At 38.2% G+C, this 22,708-nt stretch overlaps 1 protein-coding gene across 1 annotated transcript in view; it reads right to left on the bottom strand.

Annotated features, from left to right (window-relative positions):
* Positions 1-21,235, bottom strand: part of SHANK2 (SH3 and multiple ankyrin repeat domains 2) — a 315,102-nt gene extending 293,867 nt beyond the window's left edge. The window contains exons 1-8 of the mRNA XM_009886245.1: positions 21,032-21,235; positions 12,928-13,131; positions 11,677-11,748; positions 10,649-10,757; positions 10,255-10,406; positions 9,280-9,447; positions 6,051-6,167; positions 1,028-1,105 (exon numbers count right to left, since the gene is read on the bottom strand). Of these exons, the coding sequence (XP_009884547.1) occupies positions 1,028-1,105; positions 6,051-6,167; positions 9,280-9,447; positions 10,255-10,406; positions 10,649-10,757; positions 11,677-11,748; positions 12,928-13,131; positions 21,032-21,235 (1,104 nt within the window). The remainder of the gene's footprint in view (positions 1-1,027; positions 1,106-6,050; positions 6,168-9,279; positions 9,448-10,254; positions 10,407-10,648; positions 10,758-11,676; positions 11,749-12,927; positions 13,132-21,031) is intronic.
* Positions 21,236-22,708: the final 1,473 nt, after the last annotated feature.

Below are 22,708 nucleotides of genomic sequence, written 5' to 3'. Positions count from 1 at the left end.
AACTGTTTCAAAGTTGAGTGAAAAGGCAGCCTTCCTTAAATTCAATGCCAGCATTATCCAAAATGGGTCGAGGACAGAATGGGAAAGATACAACAAGCAAAGGCAAATCAGGATTTATTTTGGCGGAAAGACCAGTTGGTTTTGGGAAACGGGCCCCTCAGGTTCACAACAGGACAGTTCCTTTTAATGGTACTGTGCCATCAGTCTTGCAGAAGCACTATTTTCTGCAACTTGAAAGTAATTCTTTCGGTTCCTTTTTCTTCAAACATTACAGCTTTCATCCCTATTTCTCACATGTCAGTTTGCATTATGAATGTTTCTCTGAAATGCAGGCTAATTAAGACTTCTTCAGAAATGAGGGCTTAAGGTTGCCAGGCGTACCTGACAGCCCTTTGGACAAACAATTTCCTTCCATTTGGATTTTTAATTAAGCTTTCTGAAAGTACTTTCATATAAGAAAATGGTGAAAAAACATCTAGTCAGTTTTGACTCATCCAAAGAAAGACTTCATTTTCTTTTGGAGACATAGATGACAGTTTCAACTTTTACTACTGAGAATGCATTGAATCAGGCCCGTCCCTGAAAGGGAGCTCAACTCTTCGGCCTCACATCCAAGGAAGGAAGAGTTTCTGGCCAAGCCAGCAGGGGCCAAGCACAGCTTAGCTGCCCACTCACTTCTTGGATCTCTCTTACACGGGACTGGAGATAACCACAAAGCAAGGGCACAGCCAACCACAGCACACCGATCATTTCATGTTTGTCACCAGCAGCTCATAGAATTCTCAACCTCACTGATACTGTCACCGGAAGAGCTGAGAGTGAGTGTGTTTTTCTCTCAGTCCTGATTATTTCAGCACATCTTCACTCATTGCATTACACAAAAGCCACGGTTTCCAAAATGATAGTTCTCTTGTTCTACAGCTGTTTTCAGCCTTGTGCAGTGTAACTCCTCCACAAAACCGAGTTCACGTGAGATTTTCTTGCAAATATTTCTGGAAGGCAGAGGGAAGGGGTATTTCTTTTTTACCTGAAACGGAGACTGGCTGTTGTAATTCTTTATCTCCTTGTTGGCTCCCCGGAACAGCAGCACTCTTGCACAGCTCTCCTGAAAACGGTCGAAGAGTGAACTTATTAATAGGGGTCTTTAGTTACTAAAGAGACATTGTGGCTATGAGATGTGTTGCTGTTTGGTGTATATTTCCTCAGATGAGAAGTAAACAAAATAAATAAATAATCCGAGAAATTAAGTTATTAAAATAGTACTTTAAATATGACAAGGCTTTAGGTGCTTTTGCAGTGTGTGGGAACAATATGCAAGTGTAAAAAAAATGTAGAGGAATGTGAGAGGTAAACATCTTATTAAGTTTTTTAAGAAGTATACTGTGGAAATTCCACACATGAAAAATGTGATTTTGCAGAAAATGTGTTAGTTCAAAATTAAATTTGACTCTCATATGATTTTTGCCTATTTTGTAGAGAAAATGGTACTGTTCACAGTACAGTAAACAGTACCTGGGATGAATGATATCCTCCTCTACTGCTAAAAATTAAATAAAGCAGTTTTACTACTTGCATGCACTTATTTTGTTTTTTTCAACCTATCTTCAATTTTAAACATTTAATGTATGGGTTTGGGTTTTTTTTAATATACCTGAAATTATTTGGTCTGGCTACACACACTGCACCCACCAGCCCTATCTTCTCTTTTTTCCCCTAAAAATACTGCCAGTTACAACACAAACCCAATACAGACCTTCTAACAAGAGAAAAGTACAGCTTCAGGCACTCTGACCTGAGGAAATCTGCAAACGAAATCCCTTAAAAACAATTTTTTTTGGACCACCACAGTGTATTGCTTAAGTTGCTAGTCTGTGCTGCCGTAGAATATGACTGACCATTCCCTACTAGAAATCCTCTGCAATTCTGGCACGGTTCTCCAAATACTAGATTTTTTGATAATCCATATATAGGCTGTATTTCCCACCTGTCATCTTTAATGTTCATCTTAGGACCTTATGCAAACCAGTTCACATTTCAAAATGTTGTTATGTTTCCACATCGTAAATATTTCTATTAATTTTGTTGTGCTTTCCAGATTTCTTGTCATGTTGTATTATGGATTTCTACCTAATGAGGTATTTCAATGTGCTACCTTTCCCTTTTAACGGTAAATTTGCAGCCGGAGAAAACAATCATACAATTTAGCTATTTTAGTGGCAGAAATGAAGCTTATTTACTAGATTCTGAGTCATAAGTGAACGTGCAGAAATTATGATTGAAAATATTTTTTTTCATTGTGCTTTAATTTATACCACCAGATTCTTGATCCCATTAAGTCTCCTCCATCACAAGGTTGTCTTAAATGTATGTGGGGAGGAAGTTATCCTACCCTTTCACCAACATTCAGTACTCCCCAAAGACATTCTTTTGTTCCCACGCTTCCTATTCTGTATAACAGACTGAAACAACAGAACGGATCATACCTCAAGACAGTGTATTAACAATCATCTCATTATGATATCTCTCATCTTATATGATACATAATTAAGATAGGCTCATTTGCCTGCACCGAAATGTGCACATTAGGTGTGTTCTCTCTAAACATAGGAAGACCAAGAGCAATGCATAAAATGGCACAATGTTATTCTCATTTTTCAGAGCTCTGTATTAGCAACCATCCAAAAGAAACAACTGTGCTGCAATCTAGATGACCCCCAGGTTTAAAATAAAATTGTAAAAAGTTCTTCTAAGGATTACTTTTCCAAGAATTCCTTTTTGGCTGACTCCTAAATGATTCTAGGTTTGCACACTACATTATATTCCCATAATAACAATTATTCCACTATTCCACCAGGTGCTGCTCAGTAAACATACTGGAAATGCTAGTAGAACCCTTTAGTGTTAAAATGCCCAATTTTGATCAAGAACTTGAGGATATAAATAATGATATTAAGAAACATACTGTATTTATTGGCTGATTATTCATTTGGTTATCAGAGTAAATAATTCAACACTACAAAAGCAAAAGAATTACACATGTTAAAACTACAAGATTTACACATTGAACTAAGCTGTCTGCAGTGTAACAAAAAACACGTGAAGTGATTTATTTATTAAATGGTTTTGATAAGGAAAGTTTTGACAAAAGTGGTCAGAGTTGTTCAACGTAAGACCTTTCAAGGAAACTGGTTTTGGATGAAACTGCACTTGTTTATTCATTCTTTTAAAACAAACAGAGGTGTTCTTAGCTTCATCTTCTCTCCCTTTTGTTTCCTCCCCATCCTCCCAGTATTAAGGGGAAAAACTAGGGAGAATAAGCAAAAAAGTCACCACCGGAAATTATTTTGATTACTTTTCCTTTGTTAATTCAATAGAAACTCCACATTTTAGAACTCTCATTGTTAAGGCGCTGCCTACGAATGCTGTAACTCCTGTTTGCACATATTTTCGCCCTGACAACCTAGTAACTTCTGATATTGAGAGCTTAGTATTGTTCATTCATTATATCACACATGAACTGAATATGCAGTAGCTTTTCAGACATGGTAAGGTTAAAAAGAACTTCACAGAGAAGTGTGGGCTTGTCAGCAGATTCGATTCAATTTGCTCTCTGAGACCTAATTACCTGATCTAATATTAAACAGTTTTCATATTGAAACCAATCCACTGACTGAAAGAAGGCACGCTTCATCCCAACGTTGTTATGTGCAGAATACAGAGGCATAAGATCTGTCTAGATTTTATTCATTTACTGGATGGCCACGAAATAAATTCAAAAAAACAAGAAATTATTCAGAGCAGCACTTAGCTGACAGTCAGAAAAACAGCATTACCAACTTCAGAAACCATCCCAAGAAATTCCTCCAGGGAAGACTGGAAGGGAAAAATCAAACGGGTAATGACTCCATCTACAGGAATCAAGAGGTAAAAAGGATACTGATGTCCTTCCCATCCTCTCCATCCAGAAAAGGACGACACCGTTCCTTCCACACTACCTAATAACAACTTTCAATAAAAGGGACACTGAAAAAAGTCAGCATATTGATTTTTAACAGCAGGTTACTCTTCACAGCACCCTGAGAAAAACTTTTTATTTTCACATATACGTGATTAAGGAAAACAGAAGCATGACAGTGTAGTCACAAGATGTTAAACTCCCATTCACGAAGCCAAGCTTAATGATCATGAAAATATTTGCAAATTTGCAGTCACAATTTCAATTACAGTCTCCGAGTCTTCTACAGAGTAATTTTTTCCACTGTGGTCAGGAGAAAAAAACCACATCTCTACATGAAAAATACTGTCATTCTCCAGGATTATTCTAATTTCTGCATCATACTGCATAACCTTTGCTAAAAGGGTATGATCTTGTAAACAGCTTATGAAACGAAAACACTGCAATGAAACGGTTACAAAAAAAAGAGAGCTGAGTTCACACTTTTGAGGTTATATATGCATTATGGTCCAGGCTTCAAAATTCTTACTCAGGAAAAGTGAAATAAATTAGGTAAAAGTGAATATTTTATTTTTTTTTCCAGAGAAGTGCTTACAGTTATACATGTTAAGCTCTTGATGTGAAGCCTAAATGCAACTTTTGGGGTTTTTTTTGAGATGAAGGTAATTTCATTTCTCTGCAAAATTTTCTAGGAATTTTAACAAGTGCCAGCTTGCAAAAGCTTTGTGTGCCTACAGTCACAGAAGCCACCCAAGCTGAGCAACGAAACTATTGCTAACCTTAAACTAGTTGATGTGGGGACTTGACAAACTGTTGAAAACACTTGGTAGATGGTGGGAAAGAAGTAGTCCATAGAGGTACTGCTCCCACTGATATGCGGCGTACTTCAAATAATTATCATTAACAGGGAAGATCTGTATGGATAGACTCCTTATGAATTTACATTAATTATGACACACACATCAAGTCAACAGCCTTGAAAAATGTTATATTATTCCCAAAACTGTATTTTTTAAGAAGTTGAGGGTATTTTAGACCTAATTGAGGAATCTGTCTCGACAAGACTTTGGAAAAAAACTAAGATGGCAATTATTTAAGAAGCAGATGCTTTAACAGATGTTTCAGTAGTTACGGTCACCTCTCATGACTTGTGTTTTCCTTATTCAATGTAACATTATAGGCGCTGTGTTTTAACATAGCTCTAAAACTCATTTGCTCCCCATCCCATCCATGCAAAGAGAGTATAAAATGCTATCAGATCAAATGGTTCTATTATTTGTAAATGACTACACAGGTTGTAAACAGCAGAGAATCCAGTATCTTCTGTATAATCTACAGACACCTTTCCACAGTATTTTCCAAGTATTTCTTATGTAATTCTAATTTAAATTCTAGCAAGAGAGTAATAAATTCTGAATAGGAAACAAATATTTAGATACGATACAAAAAAAAATATAACTGGTAGAATATGGTGTTGTTTTATTTTCTAATTAATATGTATATTCTTGTTACCTACAACGAACAGCCCTATTTGTAATCAGTGAATACAATACTAATAATATAGTTTTTAATTATGTTCTTTCTAGTTTCTAAGACCACTGTTTAAAAGCTGTTAACACTTCATCGCGTATTAAATAAAATTAAAAAAGTAAAATAATGAGCTACATTCTTCTTCAGTGTAAGCTGCCTCTATGGATCAATAATAATGGGAAATTTATCCCAAAATGCATTTATTAAAAACGAGGAAACTGCATCTCAGGAAAACCTAACACCAAATCAGTGAACTACTTCAACAGAAAACTCAACAAGCCTCTCTTTCTGTGGATGGACATGAAAGATTTAGCATTTGTACGTCAATTATGCCTTTTTTTCCTGGCTACGTGTCATTCTCTCACAGCACTGGTTTCCAGTCTCCACGGGACTGGACTCCCCAGATCCATCTTCCCCCACAGCAAGACACCCCTCCCCACTTCCACACGCAGAGGGGACCCCAGGCACCGCTCAGCTCCCTGCAGAGACCTTTCCGTCATCGAATGAGGACGGTATGGCTCTGCGGCGCTGGGTCAGCCAGCAGAGGCGGCGAGTGCCAGCTCACCTGGTTGTACAGGGCACAGATGTGCAGCGCTGTGTTTCCCGAAGCGTTCTGCGCACACATGTCGGCGCCGTAGAAGAGGAGGTGCTCTAGGTGTTGGACGTGTCCGTATCGGCAAGCCTGTAAAGAGATGCATTCATATTTTGGTTATTATACAATCTAGGCAAGCGTTCCAGGTAAAGATTTTTAGCAGAGAAGGTGCTATTTTATTTAAGGCCTAATTTTTAGAACCACCCCTGGACTGAATGGGAAGATTAACACCCAGATGTGCATACCTGCCTGTAAACACCAATGTGTGCACTTCAGATACAGCAAGTCTGTGCATAAATTTATGCACCTGCTTATTTGCGGAATCGAAGTTTAAGGGATCGAGAAAATAAAAAGTTTGGCACTTTTTATCCACTTATATTCATAACTGTCAAATTTGACAAGGAGACTAACAGAAGATAAGGAGTTTTGTCGTGCTAATCTTCAGAAAGTTGCCCACTAGATGGCACTGAAGATGATCAGATTTCTCAAGCTCGCTTTTAAGGCGTGAAAACAGTTTGGGGAAATCCTGCCAAAATTCAAGTGATAATCTTCTTGATTCTGTGAGGTCAAGTAGACGCACAGTATACACAGGGCACTGATCCAAAAGAGGGAAAATCTTCAAGAGTTACTTTCTCAGCCACACAAATGAACTGATAGACCTGGAATACTTGCAAATAAACCTCTCTGAATGAGACTGCAGTGACATTTGAAACTTTCTTGATTAGCAAATAAGCTTGAGAAAAAAAATCACAGTATTTCCATTCATCAGTTTCATTTACTCAACTACCTTCTCTATAGTACACCAACTGAGCACCTCCCAATTTTTAACGTTTTTAACCTCATATAATCTCAGATCAGTATCATTCCTGTATAATACTATGGAATTTAAGCTGAGAGATACAGGTATACAAAGCCATTCACTCTGGCTTAGGTACCTAATTACTACTGCCTTCAGTAGGAGTTACAAACCTACACCTCTTGCAATTTGGAACAGAAAAAATAAGCATACTGCTCAATACACAAATTAAATCTGTGACGCATCCCAAATTCCAGCCTAGCATCCTAACCATTACATCTTTTGTTCCTCCATTTTCCATTTTCAACACACAGAAAGGGAAAAAACAGTGTTTATTAAACAGTTTATTAATTTAAAAATTATTTGCCAAGATAATGGAGACATTATGTTAGCTGTTATTAAACAGGAACATTTTAACACTAGGCAGCAGAAGCATGCAACAACAAGCAAGGGCAGAATGAGTACCAAACCATAAATGTGTTTCTGACTATCCAGAAGATTAGAGCAAATGCACAATTAGCTATAAATTACCAATTCTGTCTAGTTTCTAAAAGTCACTTAAAATCTAGGTATGAATGTGCAGACATAATTATTAAAGTGACTCCTAAAATAGAAGAACTAATTTTTATTACTATCGTAGCACAGCATGAACCACCACCTCACCTTTTCCTCTTTACTATAAAGGTAAGCCAGAGGCTTAATTTCTACAGTTAAAGACTGTGTTAGCAAAATGAAAAAATCTACTTGCTAACAATTATTTCCTTGCCATGCAAGGTAACTTTGCATTCTTCAGACAGACGGCAACAGATGGGATTGTATCATTTCATCATCTTCCTTTATTCACTGAGGTATGCTTGTATTATTGATTACTGAAAACAGACTGCCCACAATCCAGATGTAAACATTGATTTATTTAGGATTACAACCAATACGATGGGTTTGGAAAGTTCTGTTTTGTGATGAGAAATAATAGCCATATGTGTATGAGTTTTCAAAATAGGGAATTTTTCTCTGTATTTTCAGGGAGTCCAGATGGGGTAATACTTTGATCTATACAATTCATTTCCTCCACATCTTCAGAAACAATGGTAGTAAATTAATCCTTTTTTCCCCAACTAGATATGGATCCAAACAACCTCAGTCTGAACACACACAATGAAAAAGCTCAGATCCCCGCCCAAACCTGGGTGCCAAAGCTATCTCCCATTTCTTTCAAAGAAAAGAAGAAAAGAAGTTGTGTACTAAAACAATTAGTGCACAGAAAAGACAGTGAGCCTAGATAACCTATGCAGGCCTGTAAGGTTGGTTACTCAGATCTTTATTTACCTGATCATACTACATCAGTTCCATTTTTTTGTGATTACTCAAACTCATCCATACAGAGGAAAGCCATAAAATAGCTGTGATGACATTAGGACTGCTAGAATCTTTAAGCTTTGTAAATTACTGAGTTTATCGCTACACAAAGAAAAATTAATACAGCATTCTTACACAACTCTTGCAAAATATTCAGATGTTTTTGGAGAAGACAAGATAAAAGACTTCAAAAAAAAGCTTTTTCAGAAAATGCCTTGTGAAACATTATAGGTCTTTTTAAGAGATACAGTTTAGGTCTTTGGTGAGGAAGGTCAGTCTACCTTTCCAATAGCTACAGTGAAGCTGACCAAGATGTGTCAGCGCCTCGTGAATGCTGGCACCGTAGCTGGCACAGGGGATGAGCACCATCAACCTCAAAAGATTACTTTTTTAAAATAATTTTTCTTTATAGAGCACACTGCCACCTTTATCCACACACCGAGTAAGTAAGAGAAGAAATGAAACTCCATGTACAAACAGCAAAAGAAAAAAATCATTAGAATCCCAGCTTCCACACCCACAGGGAATGAAAACTGATTCAAACTGTGAGTTTGTAAGAGTTTATCATCCTTCAGTGCAACATACTGAAGGATCCTAGCAGCAGGATCTGCAACCCAATTCTTCCTGTAAAGTTCACCAGAGAGAAAGGAGAAAGTATCTCTGACAAACACGCAAGAAGTATTACCAAGGATACTAAAACTGGCATCTAACAAGAAGATTGAGTTACACTTTTTTACTGAAGTGCCACTAAAAGGATGCTAAACTTCCAAGAGCCCATTACATAAACATGACTAGTGCAATTTCTGCGGCAAAATCCACCGTAACCACAGGATTTCAAAGTTACAGAACTCCACAGGAACAGTATCCACTTCTAAATCACCACAGCAGAATGCAAAGTAATAAGCAAATAGAAAAAGGAAGTAATTCCACACTTGCCTGTGCATGGACTAAAATATCCAAACGGCCTTCAAAACAGGTTTTAACCACAGGACACACACAGCACATTTCCTCATGCAACTTCAGCTCCAAACAAAAAGTAAACTTTCCTACCTGATGAATTTCTTGCCATCCGTTTTCATCTTTGCAACTGACGGTAGCGTGTTCATGAAGCAGCAGTTCACAGCAGTAAGGATCCCCTCCCACGATAGCAGTGTGGTACAGTGGCGTCAGGCCACAGCTGTCTTTGTAGTTCGGAGATGCTCCAAGCTCTAAAAGGGTCTGAAAGCAATCACAAACTGTGAAAAAATATTTTTTGGAGGGACTTCTAACGATAAAGGGACTTTTCTACCTGAAAAAGTATTTACAAGGTTGATATTTGCCATAATTTATATTTTTTCCTCACTTCTTTATAAGCGGATAGAATGGGCCATGGCACAGAGTAAGTTAAGCAAGGAATGGCCTTGGAAGAATTAGGATCTAAAGGAACCTATGGGGATAGCAAGGAAAGGAGGAGTGGCAATGTCCAATTTCCATCCTCTCATTAAGTTCAGAAATCTCTGTTCTGAAAATGCCACATCACCTTTGCAACACATTCACCTCTTCAGTTACAAGATGCTTTATCAAAAATGTCATGCAATTTGAATATCTGTCAAAAGGAAATAAGGAAAAGCCATAAACATAAGATTTCATCTAGAATATCAAGGAGATTTAAGAATACCCGTTAAAATACAAAAGAAAACAGAAGAGACCGTGTTAAGATATAATGTGTAATCCATGCCACTGGCATTTGCTTTCAAAGAGATAAGCGACAACAACACTATTCCTATTTCCTCAGACAGATCTTTCCCAATGTATCTATGAATAAGGTCACATTTCACCACTTTTTCTTCCTACCAAAAATACTCAGAAATTAAAAGGCCCTTTATTGGATTTCAAATCTTAAGATTTGAAAGCCACAAGAAAGCACTAGAACAAGAACATATTTAAGGATCCATTGAGGACAAAACAGTAATTAACTGAAAACATTCTCCTTTATCTATTTTTTCTTTATAAAATAATGTATAATTTTCTACTGAAAGCATTTACCTTGAGGGTCACTTGGTTCTTGGCTCTGGCTGCTTTGTGCAGAGCTGTCATTCCATCTTTGGCTCTGAAGTCTAAATGTGCTCCTCCATTTTTCAGAGCTTTTATCACTTCTACCGTATTATCAAGCTGAACTGCCAAAGTTAGGGGTGTTTCTGAAGAAGAGAAGAGCATGTACTTGAAAAAAGATCAGCAAATTTATAAAATAAAGGACATTTGCTTTAGAAATGTTAAGTTTAAAATGCTGCTTAAAGAAGATAACAGCAAAAGCATACAGATTCCATTAGCCTAGAGTTAGGAAGGCAACAGGAAGAATGTGTGAGATTCAGCCTGCTAATCAATTTCAGTTGAACAAACCCAAAATACTACTTTATGCTGCTGGTTTTATTGTTCTGACCTCCACTTTCTAGGTCATGATAGTTTGGGTCCAGTCCTCGGTCCAACATCTTTGTGATTTTTTCCACTGAGAGATGGTGGACATGGTCCATAAATTTTCTCAAATTAGCCTGAAACAAAGAGCAACAAATGAATAATCCTCTAATTTTAAGAGGAAAATTTTGACTAAAAGTGAAATATTCTGTCAATTGATGTCAATAACCATTGACATCTTTGAACAATAGCTAATTCACATTCCTGGAGAACCTGACTTTACAGTGAGAACATAAACCCTATGGCTCATAATGTTCAAAAGTCAAACACAGTAAGACGACTCTGGGTTTTATAATTTTAAGGAAAAAATGAGTGAAAGCTTCATTCAGGAAGAAATTAGGATGGCGTATGGCGATTATCATTATTATTCTAACCTGCAAATGAGTCTAAAGACACAGATCAGCATTTTTGCAGGGTGCTGAAAGCAAATCGTATTTACAGAGTAAGGTTTATTTAAAATGACTTGTATACATATGGAAGAGTCCAACATGGGATTTTTTTTCTACGACAGAAATTCCCAGATCGCAATTCACTGTTGGTGCTGGAAGCACACACTGTTTGTTGTTCAGCAATTGGCCCAGGTGGTAACGAACTCCTACTTATTTCCAGTTTCTCAGACACATTACTTTATGAAGTTGGCAACTGCTAACTTGTCCGGTAAATCACAGAATTTTCAGAGTTGGAAGGGACCTCTGGAGATCATCCTGCCCAACTCCCCTGCTAAAGCAGGATTGCCCAGAGCACGTTACTCAGGACTGCATCCAGGCGGGTTTTGAAAATCTCCAGAGAAGGGACTCCCCCACCTCCCTGGGCAGCCTGTGCCACTGCTCTGTCACCCCAACTGTAAAGAAGTTTTTCCGTGTGTTGGAACGGAACTTCTTGTGTTCCAACTTGTGCCCATTGCCCCTCATCCTGTCACTGGGAACCACCGAGAAGAGTGTGGCTCCATCCTCCTTCAACCCACCCTTTAGATATCTGTAAGCAAATTGGGCATACCTTTGTGTGAAGCTTGGCCAGCTGTTTCTCATCAAGGTTGAACTGCCTGTACACTCTTTTCTTGTATCGAAACTGAGGGAGGAAAAAAAAGAATAAATCTAAAACATCCTATTTTGCTTAAAAACTTGTAATAGAATTTTCCAACCTTATGAGAAAGTATCATCCATGATGATGTAGATTTAGACAAAATTAAAAAAAAAAAAAGAAGGCTTAGTATGTCATTTTGAATATTCACCAATAATCAGTACTCTGCTTAACATAGTGGCATCATATTTTTACAGTTAATTTAAGCAAAATTCCTATCTTGTATAAGTATACTGAAATCAGTGGAGGTGTATAAGAAATGAGATTGGCCTCTAGAATCTACATAAATAAGCAAGAATTACAGTGAAAAGAGCTTTTCCCTAAGGATATCTGTGCACTTTCATTTATAGTCTCAGGCAGAAAGAAAATACGTATTTCCAAATATCAGCTTAGCATTTCTGAATTTTTTTTGAAAAAAAAAAAAAGGATTCCTGAAAAAATCCCTTAATCAACATCAGCAGAACTTACACATGGGAATAGTCTCCTGATGTTCAGTAGGACCAGGCCTGTGAATTAGGTTCAGAGGATTTCCTCTTTTTTTGGCTAAAACTCACCGGCATTTAACCCTATGGCCAGAGCAGCAAGTTCTATGGCAAAAATCACGGGATTTACATAGTTATAACTTACTATTATCTAATTGTACTATGCAGAATTCAAAGAATGCAGCATGTCTGCTGGACAAGGAGACTGTATTGAGTGAGGCTTTAATACCGGCTTTTCACAAGACCACTTTTAACCCCTGAATTGCAATCCTTTGGCTGCAGTGAGAATTTTGCAAACAGCGAACACTCATGAAACAACAGGACAGAAAAAAATAAAGCGGTTATTTATTTCGCTTATGGCTATAATATGCACATCAGTGACTGAATCTCTGAAATAAACCGCTAGAAAAGTTAGGACTTGGTTCTTTTTTCTTGGATTTGTGTTATAGATGAGTAAGTCTATTAACTGCAGATTATTAGTGGTTGATTTACCACCATACAAGCAATATCAAAATTAATTAAATACTAGTTTCATGCCCCAGTTTCCTGCTAAACTGTGTTTCAGAGTGATCTGGCTCTGCTCCATGTTTGTCCAGTGCCATAATAGTTCTGCCCAGTTTAGCCCCAGCTTACCGTATAATTTGTATCAGAATACCACTGTTTCAGATATTAGATCTAAAAATACCTCAAGTGAAGGAACTCCTTTATTCACTGGCTGTGGGTATTCCCTAAGAAGTCGCTCCTCATCCAAAAACTTCCCATCTCTACCATTGCTTGCAGGCTGGAACAGTCCATAATTCAGGACATCTTTCAAACTCTGATTCAAAGTGCATAAAATCCGTTGCTTTGCAACCCACACTGAAGCTTCTGGGTTAAATCTGATGCATTTCTGCAGAGAAATTATTAAAAAAGCTAATTAATGAAAAAACATTTAAATAGTATCATTCTAAAATTTACAAATGTTGTAAATATATACACACATACACAATAAACTTACAAATTCCACGACAAAACATACATCAGCAGAACTACATATCAGACATGCATTCTTCTATAATAACTAATGCACTGTGAAAAAACAGGACATCTCAAGTCCTTCCACAAACATCAGAGATCATATACTTCTTCAGAGAAAGAACATCTTCATGGCAAACCTGCTTGAAAACCCAAGTGAAAGGAATGTTACAAGATGTTTAACCATCTACTTGACTCTAGGCTGCTCTGACAACCAGTCTGAAAGGCAACAATTTCACAAAAAAAAACCCAAACTGAGGGGGTATTGAGGCAAGAATCCTACTTCTTTTTAAGCTACACTTCGGGTAAGTTTATGGGAGGAACTATATGACGCGAAGCAAGCAGAAGACATGAAAACCATGAAAATCCTTTCCAGTTTTCTGTTTCTTACCAAGCTGGAATTTAGGAATTTAAGAAATTTAGGAATTTTGCAACTCTAGCTTACAAGGCAGTCCTTGGTTACCAGCTGCCAGCAGACAGTAATACCTAGAAACCAATTTGTTGCCTCTGATGTGCATTACGAGAGTACGGTGCTGACTCACCCCACACTGGGCCACTGGAAGGGCTCGTACCAAACTGCCACCGCAGAGCTACAGCACAGGAGTCCCTTCCTTGCCCACTCAGAGGACGTCCCCGTCCCCTCATGATTCAACACAGGACGCAGGGATTGCACATGGGCCAAAGAAAAATTGTTAATGGATGTATCTTTTTTTTATCAGTACTTTTCCATGAACGTAGCTGTAATTCTGGCGACAGTAACGGCTTTTCAGGCCTCTTCTGAAGACCGCCGCCGCTCTTCATATTATATTTGCACAGAGATAAGAGAACAGAAGAGCAAGTAAAAACAAGACTGATGTCTTAATATATGTCTTATAAGAGTGAAGTGTTTCCTTTAACTTTACCCACAGCCTTTGGCCTAGGAAGTAACAGATAGCTTTAATCCTTTAGTCTTAAACATAAAAATGTAATCAATTGAGATATTAGATTTTGTCACAATTAATGTTGATCCCATTAGTAATTTATAATAATTAAGCTCAATGATGTAAAAAGCAAATCATTAATCCAAGAACTGTTTCCTACCAAAATTTCTCAGACTCAGGTAAGTGAGACTAGTGAGAAAAGTGATTATTTATGCTTCCCATGAAGCCAGGCAGGATAGAGATGGAGGCTGTTATCATTCTCTCGGAGGCAGCTGCTGAACAAGAGGATAAGAAGGACCGCTCAAACACTGCATAGGGTGTATTTTACATCAGCCTGCCCCTGGAACATCTCCCCTGTGCCGCTTCGCTGTCCCTCTGGCAGCCCTCCCAGGACAGAGACCACCACAGTCACCATCTCTATCGTGTAGACGAGTCGTTACCTACTGCCACACTTTCTACCCTGAGAAAACATCAGCTGAATCTCAGCAAAAATCTACGCACAGATTGCCTGAGTTATGACATAAGTAAGAATTCATTAGATGCACCTGGTGTAGTGACCACAAGGAAATGAAACAGTAGTTTAGTAAAAAAAGCTGAACAATTTTTCCAATCTTCAATGATTTATTATAAAAAAAAAAAAAAGGGATGGTTTAGTGGCAAAGAACTACAGAAACACATATGAAACAAAGATATTTTGCATTGACAGAGGTGGGATCTACTCTTTCCACCCTTTTTGTTGCATCCCAAGTCCAGATAAATTGTGATAGTTTGTCTTGAAGGCTAGCTACATACACTACAAAAATTGCAACAGTTCTTTCAAATAAGAACCGAAAAAGAAGCACCAAGTGGCTCAAAAACACCATCAAAATCACACTAGGCCACTCAAAATCCAATCTGGCAGCAAGACAGCACATCAACATTAGTTGCTGGAATGCGAGACCTGTGCTTTTGATATTAAAGCTCTTTGGATCATGAGAGACATGGTCAACTGTAACCTCGCGTTCCTGCACACTGGTGAAAGTAAGTCACTAAGCACCACAGAAGGACTGGAAGCAAGGGAAAAATACAGCTCACCCGCTCCAGCTAAAGGCAAGATATTAATTCAATAGGAATAGTGTTCATGATACAGAATCTCTGAGGAATAACATTTATCTGTTCAAAATCTATCAACCAACACATCTTTTTCATCAGACTCACGAAGTCGTCAATCACATAGAAGCGCACTGCGACAGAGGAACCATGACAAAGTTTGTACAGCCGCCTCCAAAATGTGATTGTCAGAATATCAAAATACAAGTTATTCCCTTCAATAGAAGACATCAATATTAAAGATGTGACAACCAAAAAGTGGAAAATGCAAATGAGAGTTGGGTATCATGAAAAAAATGGAGCAAGTCGCTCATTTTGATTTGTGCTCAGTGTTCAACTTAATTCTTGGAGGCACTGCTTTCCTTCATCAAAACGCATTCAGAAAACACAGAATTCATGAGATGAAAGGTCAAAAAAACCAGTCTGGCCACACCGTCATCAGCTGGCAAGTCAGATCACCTGTCGAGATCAAGGGCATAAGAACAGCAGCACCCACAATGTTTCCATTGTCAAACTGAAGATAAAAAGAAGGAAGATCAACTATAAACAGAAAGCAGCAATGAACAATCAGTCACAAAACGGGATACAGAAGAATACTTGTGAAAAGTTGCAAAGGAAAATCTGGACTAGATCTGAGGCAGCGGACGGCAGGACAGACTGGAAACAAGGAAAAATGCAGGCACCTTAAGTAAAAATGTGACTCAAGCTGCAGTTGTGACAACTGGGTTCCTGCCTTCATAAGATAAAAATTACAGAAACTAAACAAGTGTTTTACCTAAGAAAGAAAAGCACTAAAGGATAAGACTCAATTCTAAAGGCCAATGAATACTGGCAAAAGTAAAGAAAGGATACAAAAGTATAAAAAGCAATACAGAAGCGGAAAACCAAAAAGTGGCTACAACTTAAGCTGTTGCTTTACCAACCTGCCACTTACCAAACAACATTTTCCATGGAAAGTCCAATATAAAAAAAAACATGGGGGGGGGTGATCAGTAAATGCCCATTACTGAAGTGGAGCACAAAACAGATGGGCAGAAAGCATTTCAAAGAAGTCTTCAGCAGACCCAATCCCATCTCAGCATCAGAATTTAATAAAACATATGAATCTGAGCATTTTGATTTTAAACATAACCCAGAGGGAGCACGTAAGTACAGCATAAAACAAAAGAGCAGAACAATCACCATGCGTTGATAACAAAATAATGAAAACATTCCTTAAACCAAGGAATTCCTTAAACATTCCTTAAATCTGGCTGACGGATCTGTTCTTGAAGTCTGGGAAAAAGAGCAATTCTAAGCACAAAACATTGAACATCACCGTCAGAATATCACGGAAAGGAGATTTTCTTGACAACAGCTACTGGAGAAGAACCAGGCTCCTTCCAGTTACAGGCAGAATCACTTGTGATATGTTCCTACATATGGAAATGGATACAAGAAGACGCCTCGGATTCAAACCTAAGGTCCAGGAAGAGGTCAGATATACCAGGCATCATAGAGGAGAGCACAGACACATTAGTTCACCCAGTTTTCCAGGTCCAAAAGACACTGGACACCACGCAGACATGGGTGTCTTTAGGCACAAGGTAGGCAGTCGCCTTGGGCAGCAAACTGCAGGGGGCTGTGGGCCGCCAATTTTGCTTAGCAAGGAGGAAAGATGCAGATCTGTCACCAATCAGTGCCGCTGACAGCGTGCCACTGAACTTTGCTGCCCTGCAGATGAAGCATCCCCACGATAAGGGCAAATACAATTGAATATTGCCTAAACTGCCAAGAAGTCCTGCACCACTACTGCAAAGAGAGGAGGAACTTGTCAGTTCGTGTTATTTCCATCTCAATAGCAGGTAGTAGGGGTCATCACCAACCCAGAGCCGCCTGGGCTGGATGCACTGCAAATAAGCCTCTGGTCAAAAGAGATTACACCTGTGTCCTGCCTCCATCAAGGATCTATTAAAGCTGAGCCTCCCGGCTTATTAAATCAGGAAATTAAATACCAGATAATACAGCTTTTTTACCCACTCTCCCATCCACACGTTTGTGAATACAGAGGGTTTTCTATGCTCTCCATTCCTTCAGTAATTTTACTGAGCTCATTTAAGTCTTTCAGTCACTCATTTAAATATTCTCCACCTTCCTGTGCTAAGGATGACACTTACTTGAATACAGATGATGCACAAAAGCAATAAGAAATTACACTTTCTACAAAGTATCGTTTCAATACATTGGGTCCAGAGGAGGCCACAGAGATGCTCCAAGGGCTGAAACACCTCTGCTGGGAGGACAGGCTGAGAGAGTTGGGGGTGTTCAGCCTGGAGAAGAGAAGGCTCCAGGGAGACCTTAGAGCCCCTTCCAGTCCCTAAAGGGGCTCCAGGAGAGCTGGGGAGGGACTCTGGATCAGGGAGGGGAGCCACAGGATGAGGGGGAACAGTTTTAAATTGGAAGAGGGGAGATTTAGATTAGATATTAGGAAGAAATTGTTGAGTGTGAGGGTGGTGAGGGACTGGCCCCGGTTGCCCAGAGAAGCTGTGGCTGCCCCAGCCCTGGAGGTGTTCAAGGCCAGGTTGGACGGGGCTCGGAGCAACCTGGTCTGGTGGGAGGTGTCTCTGCCCAGGGCAGGGGGTGGAACTAGATGAGCTTTAAGGTCCCTTCCAGCTCTAACCATTCTATGATTGATTCTATGATTATCATCTGAACTGAAAACAAGACAAAAAAGAATTTATGTAAGAATTGAAAGTAAGTCTTCATAAGAGCTTCATATGAGCTTGTCAAAGTTTACACTATCTTTACATTTTGAAATGAGAATAAAAGGACAACAAGACAGATTTCCTACAATGGTGATGACTTATGAAGTCTTCTATAGCAGTACATTTTACTTAAGATGCTTGGTGCTTATCTCATACGTGCAATGAAATAAAGGTGATTTACACCACAGTCACTGCAGATGAGCAGAATTTTATTCCTGGTGAGTTTAGGTAAGGGTTTAAAGCTTCCTGGTGGGTTGAGTTTTATCTAAAACACTAAACTTGCCTTCTTTTAAACAAATATATACTTGATTGTACTTTCTAAAGAACAATAAAGAAAAAAAAGATAAAACTAAATGATGTAATTGTATGATCCTTTGATTAAACAGACCCATTTTAAACACCTCTTGTGTTAAACTAATTATAATAATACAGCAAATGTATGTTTGATTTGGCTTGTAGCTGTAACACAGCTCATGAAGTATGATCTTCTCCAAACTGCTACACTACATTGAAGCTATTGGTCTTCCTGTTTGCAAAATTCCAGATTTCACTTTTCTGTACAAGAGCTTGTGGGCTGATAAATTAAATCAGAAATAGATCATCTGCTACAGAACTGTTTAAAACAATTGAGTTACTTTTCATTTAGAGTTTATTGAAAAGAAAAAAAATGCAAAAAGAAAAAAAATGCAAAAACTAAAGCAATAAAAATGAAGAAATGAAACACAAACCCAAAAATACTTGTTGGTTTATTTCATTTCCTGCACAAAATGAATTTTAAAGAAACAATTGCTTCAATAGTGTCAATAAATATCTTATTATTGGTCTAAAAACAGAGTAATGAAATAAGAGGGCGTCAGGAAGCTAACATCTCTCTGGTTTTAACAGCAGCATAAAACCTAGCAAGTAAAGGTAATCTTTCCGTTATACTGGATCTATTCATTGAGCACTGAGCACAGTCAAAGATACAGCAAGTTGGTAAGATCATCAATAAAATCCTAACCATGTCCAGTCACAGCTTGTCTTGACAGAGGACTTCACTACAGGCAAAATCCTTTAAAATTTAAGATGTACAACAGCACATTTCAGTCTTTCAATCAATACTGAAATGAGAGACCCAAGGTGATGACTGCTTCAGCCAAGATTTAATAAAAATCCTGTGTGTGGCTCACAGCAGACTCAGTCCTCCTCTGCCTTCTGAAGCCTTCCTCTCCAGCTCAGATCCCACACTACTACTTCTTCATAGAGGTTAATCTCACACCATATAAACTAATGGTACTGTAATTTCTGCAGCAATCCTCATCTAAAAGAATTTTTTAAGTACAAGAATTTAAGAGATAATGCTCCCAACTCCAACACAGATTCCTCTGAGCTTCTGCAGCACTGCGTAGATTGGGCTTTTAAAATAAGAGCTCTACAACCACACCTGAGGCCACGCTGTCAAAACAGCTCTTCCCTGTCAGCCCGTAGACAGGCCATCTCTATCATTCTAAAAATGAACTTAATTAAAAAGAAAGGAATAATTTCATCTGAGATAGATCTTCAATGGCAGCACACTATGATGTAGATCTTAAATGTCAGCACAGAGTGACGTATGTAGCACACATCCATAAAAGAATGTGTTTTTATAATCATCTTTGAAATGAAAAAAGTCTGATGCCTACCATCAGTTGAAAAATCTGACAACAGCATTCAAGAAGGCCCAGGGTAATTTAGATAATTAATCACAAACTTGGACAGGTTGTGGCTCTAGAGAGAATCAGTAAGTAACTCCCAAGACCTTCTCCAGGATGAGATTGTTATTCCTATCGTAACACTTGTGGAGGACAGTGATTCTTCTACTTACAAAGTTACAACAGCAAACTTTTTCAACTTTATGCTCCTAACATTCCAGACATGGAATTTTACACATTCAACCACAAAAGAAACACAACTTAGCAGTTCCTTGTGAGAAAGAGTGAGGAATTTGGACTGTAGATTTCTAATATATAAAGACCAGCCAAGATATTTTTTCTTATTTAAAAAAATAAATTTTATTCTCATTTACTCAATTAATCAGACATTTTTTAACAAATGAAAAGTCTGTTGAATTCATTCTGTAAGATGTGAAAGATGATTAAATCTTTTTTTGAAACATCTCTATTTTCATCCTACTGACTTAGGGATGTGAGATACAGCCATAGGTCCACAAGTTGGCTCACAAATGACTCCTCTACAAAAATCGGAAAAGGCCTGTTTTATCCTCTGCGATGTTTCCAGTACAAGTGGTGAGGAGGTGGGAGAGAATAAAATAGCGATTTCATGTCATTGCAAAAACTGTGGAACAGTACAATGCTACGCTTTCTGCTTCCTCCAAACTGTGCTGATTTCTCTGGGTGGAAGTCTGAGAAACTACACCACGTAGTAAAGGCATAGCAGCAAAGGAGGAAGGAAAGACTTATTTGTGCTTCTCTTTCCTCATCTTCCTGCTCTAAAAGCCACCAGCTATCTAACAAGGATATCTTTTCCTGGGAGGATGACAGAGAAAGGCAACTAACACGGTAAAGAGAAAGAGAGAATTTGATGACCTCCTGGCTAGACCCCAGTCTAGTGTCAATCACAAACTAGCTCATGAAAAGAAAAACTAGAGAAGACAATGGGGTTATATATCTATGTGGCTTTCATAGAGATAATGTTATTTGGGGGTTCAAGCCTCATCTTCTGATGAGATTTTAGATGCCTAATTCTCTTTCTTCTGCTGAAATGCCTCTGAATGCAGATCAGACAGGTACTTTGCTTTATGATCACATCCTTCATCAAGTTAACATACTAAACGCTCTCTCGGATGGGATGGTGTCTTTAGTTTAGGCAATCAGTCAGACATACCACTGGGGTAAAAAATTTAGACATTAAAAGAAAACAGGACATAAATTTTTGCCTGCATTTTGTTAAAAAATTAATAAAATAGAACAGATGCACTGCAGATCGAAGCAAGCAAAGCTAAAATTTAATTTTTTTTTTGTAATTGTGATGGAATATGCCTTACCGTTTGCTGCAGATCGGGTATTATAATTCGAATCACTAATGAGTTGCTCTGACTATCTTCCATTCTGCTGCTTGGCTTTTCTGCAGTTGCTCTAATTGTGTCATATATAGTTTCTTCTTTGGAGCTGTCTGATTCAGACTCAACAGAATAGTCGGAAAAGCTTTGTGCCATTTCATCTTCACTTGATGTTGGGCTACGAGGCATGTTCAAGATTTTTATCCTGCCAAAACAAAGCAGAAAGAGAAAAAGATAAGTTATAGTTAAAGTCTTAAAAATGAATCAGCTACAAGTTTTGTTTCCTTGGAAGTAACATGCATTTAACAACAAAGTTATATGTTTTATCCCGCTTGTATTTCCTCCTGTAATTCATGTGGGTAGGCAGAGTGCAGTGGAAATAAATCTGGCTACCAATTTACTACAGAAGAGGAAGAAGGACAGGAGAAAGAAAAAGAGTAATAAAAGGGAAGATGACCTTTCTTCCCAGGCACACCCAACCTCCCAAAGGATCCAGAAAAACCCAGCATAACCACAAAGTTCTCTGCTAAATAGCACCGTTGTAAACTGCACTTAGAACCAGATCTGGCTTTGAAGCCTGCTTCTTCCCTGTGCAAAAAGCCATTTCAGGAAATTAATGTAGGTGCTAAAGCAACATCACCCTGCATATTGAGAAACTGTACAGGTAAAGCTTCAATACAGGACGGTATTTCCAAAGAGCAGAATCAACCAAAAAACGAAATACTATAGGGAGGCAGACAGATGCAGATGCTGCTTTGTGGCTCATAAAACATCCTTTAATATCAGCACTACCAAAATCTGTCTATTATAGGTACTAAGATACATATTTTAGAAACATTTTTAATCTGTGATATAGATTAGGCTAAAGCTAAAGTGACATTTATTCCAAAGTAAGGACATTTGCATTCTGAGGTCTTACACTAAGAACAGCAGAATGTCTTCCTTCTGGCTTTTTCCAACTACAGCAACAAAAGCCTTTTTTTTGTCCAACAAACTAAAAGCTTCTCCAGAAAATAGAAATCATTATTCTATTGGAAAATGAGGAGAAAAAGGTGTACTGGAAAAATCTGAAAATAGCACCATAAGTTTGCAGGGCTTGATAACCATATACTTTTTCAGTTTTCAGAGGCCAGAAAAACATAAACATTATTTTTCATATTTCCTATAAGAAACCTCTCAAGACAACTTCTCTGCTTTGTAATAAAAAAAAATAATCTCAGTTAAAAGAAAAAAAAATAACATCCAACCAATTCCACTGTCAGCCCACGTTAAAAAAAAAGACATTAAAGCAAAAGTAAAACACAGAAGGGTGAACTCCCTTTGCCAAGTCACTCACATACCAGGTAACTGTACTGAGATATCCAAATATATGTCTTTTATAAGTGTCTCTCAGTCAGATCACCCCAAGTAAATATAGTCAGACAACAGCAGGGACTAAGAGAATGTTTTTTACCACTGTGTTTCATGGTTTAGTTTGAGCCAACTAAATATCACAACCAGATTACTCATTCCTCTTCGCTGTCCGGTCATTAATACGGCAATGATTGCAAAGCAGGCATCAAAGGCGACCGCTCTGATTTAGCATTTTAAGGTGACCATATGTCGGAGCCAGCGCTTACAGCAGAGGACAGGCAGTGGGGAGGCAGGCCTGAAGCTCCAGGT

Source organism: Charadrius vociferus, unplaced genomic scaffold (genome assembly GCF_000708025.1).
Source record: "Charadrius vociferus isolate BGI_N301 unplaced genomic scaffold, ASM70802v2 scaffold115, whole genome shotgun sequence".
Taxonomy (NCBI): domain Eukaryota; kingdom Metazoa; phylum Chordata; class Aves; order Charadriiformes; family Charadriidae; genus Charadrius; species Charadrius vociferus.
Note: the sequence above shows the minus strand (reverse complement) of the source record. Positions and strands in the feature narration are given on the sequence as shown.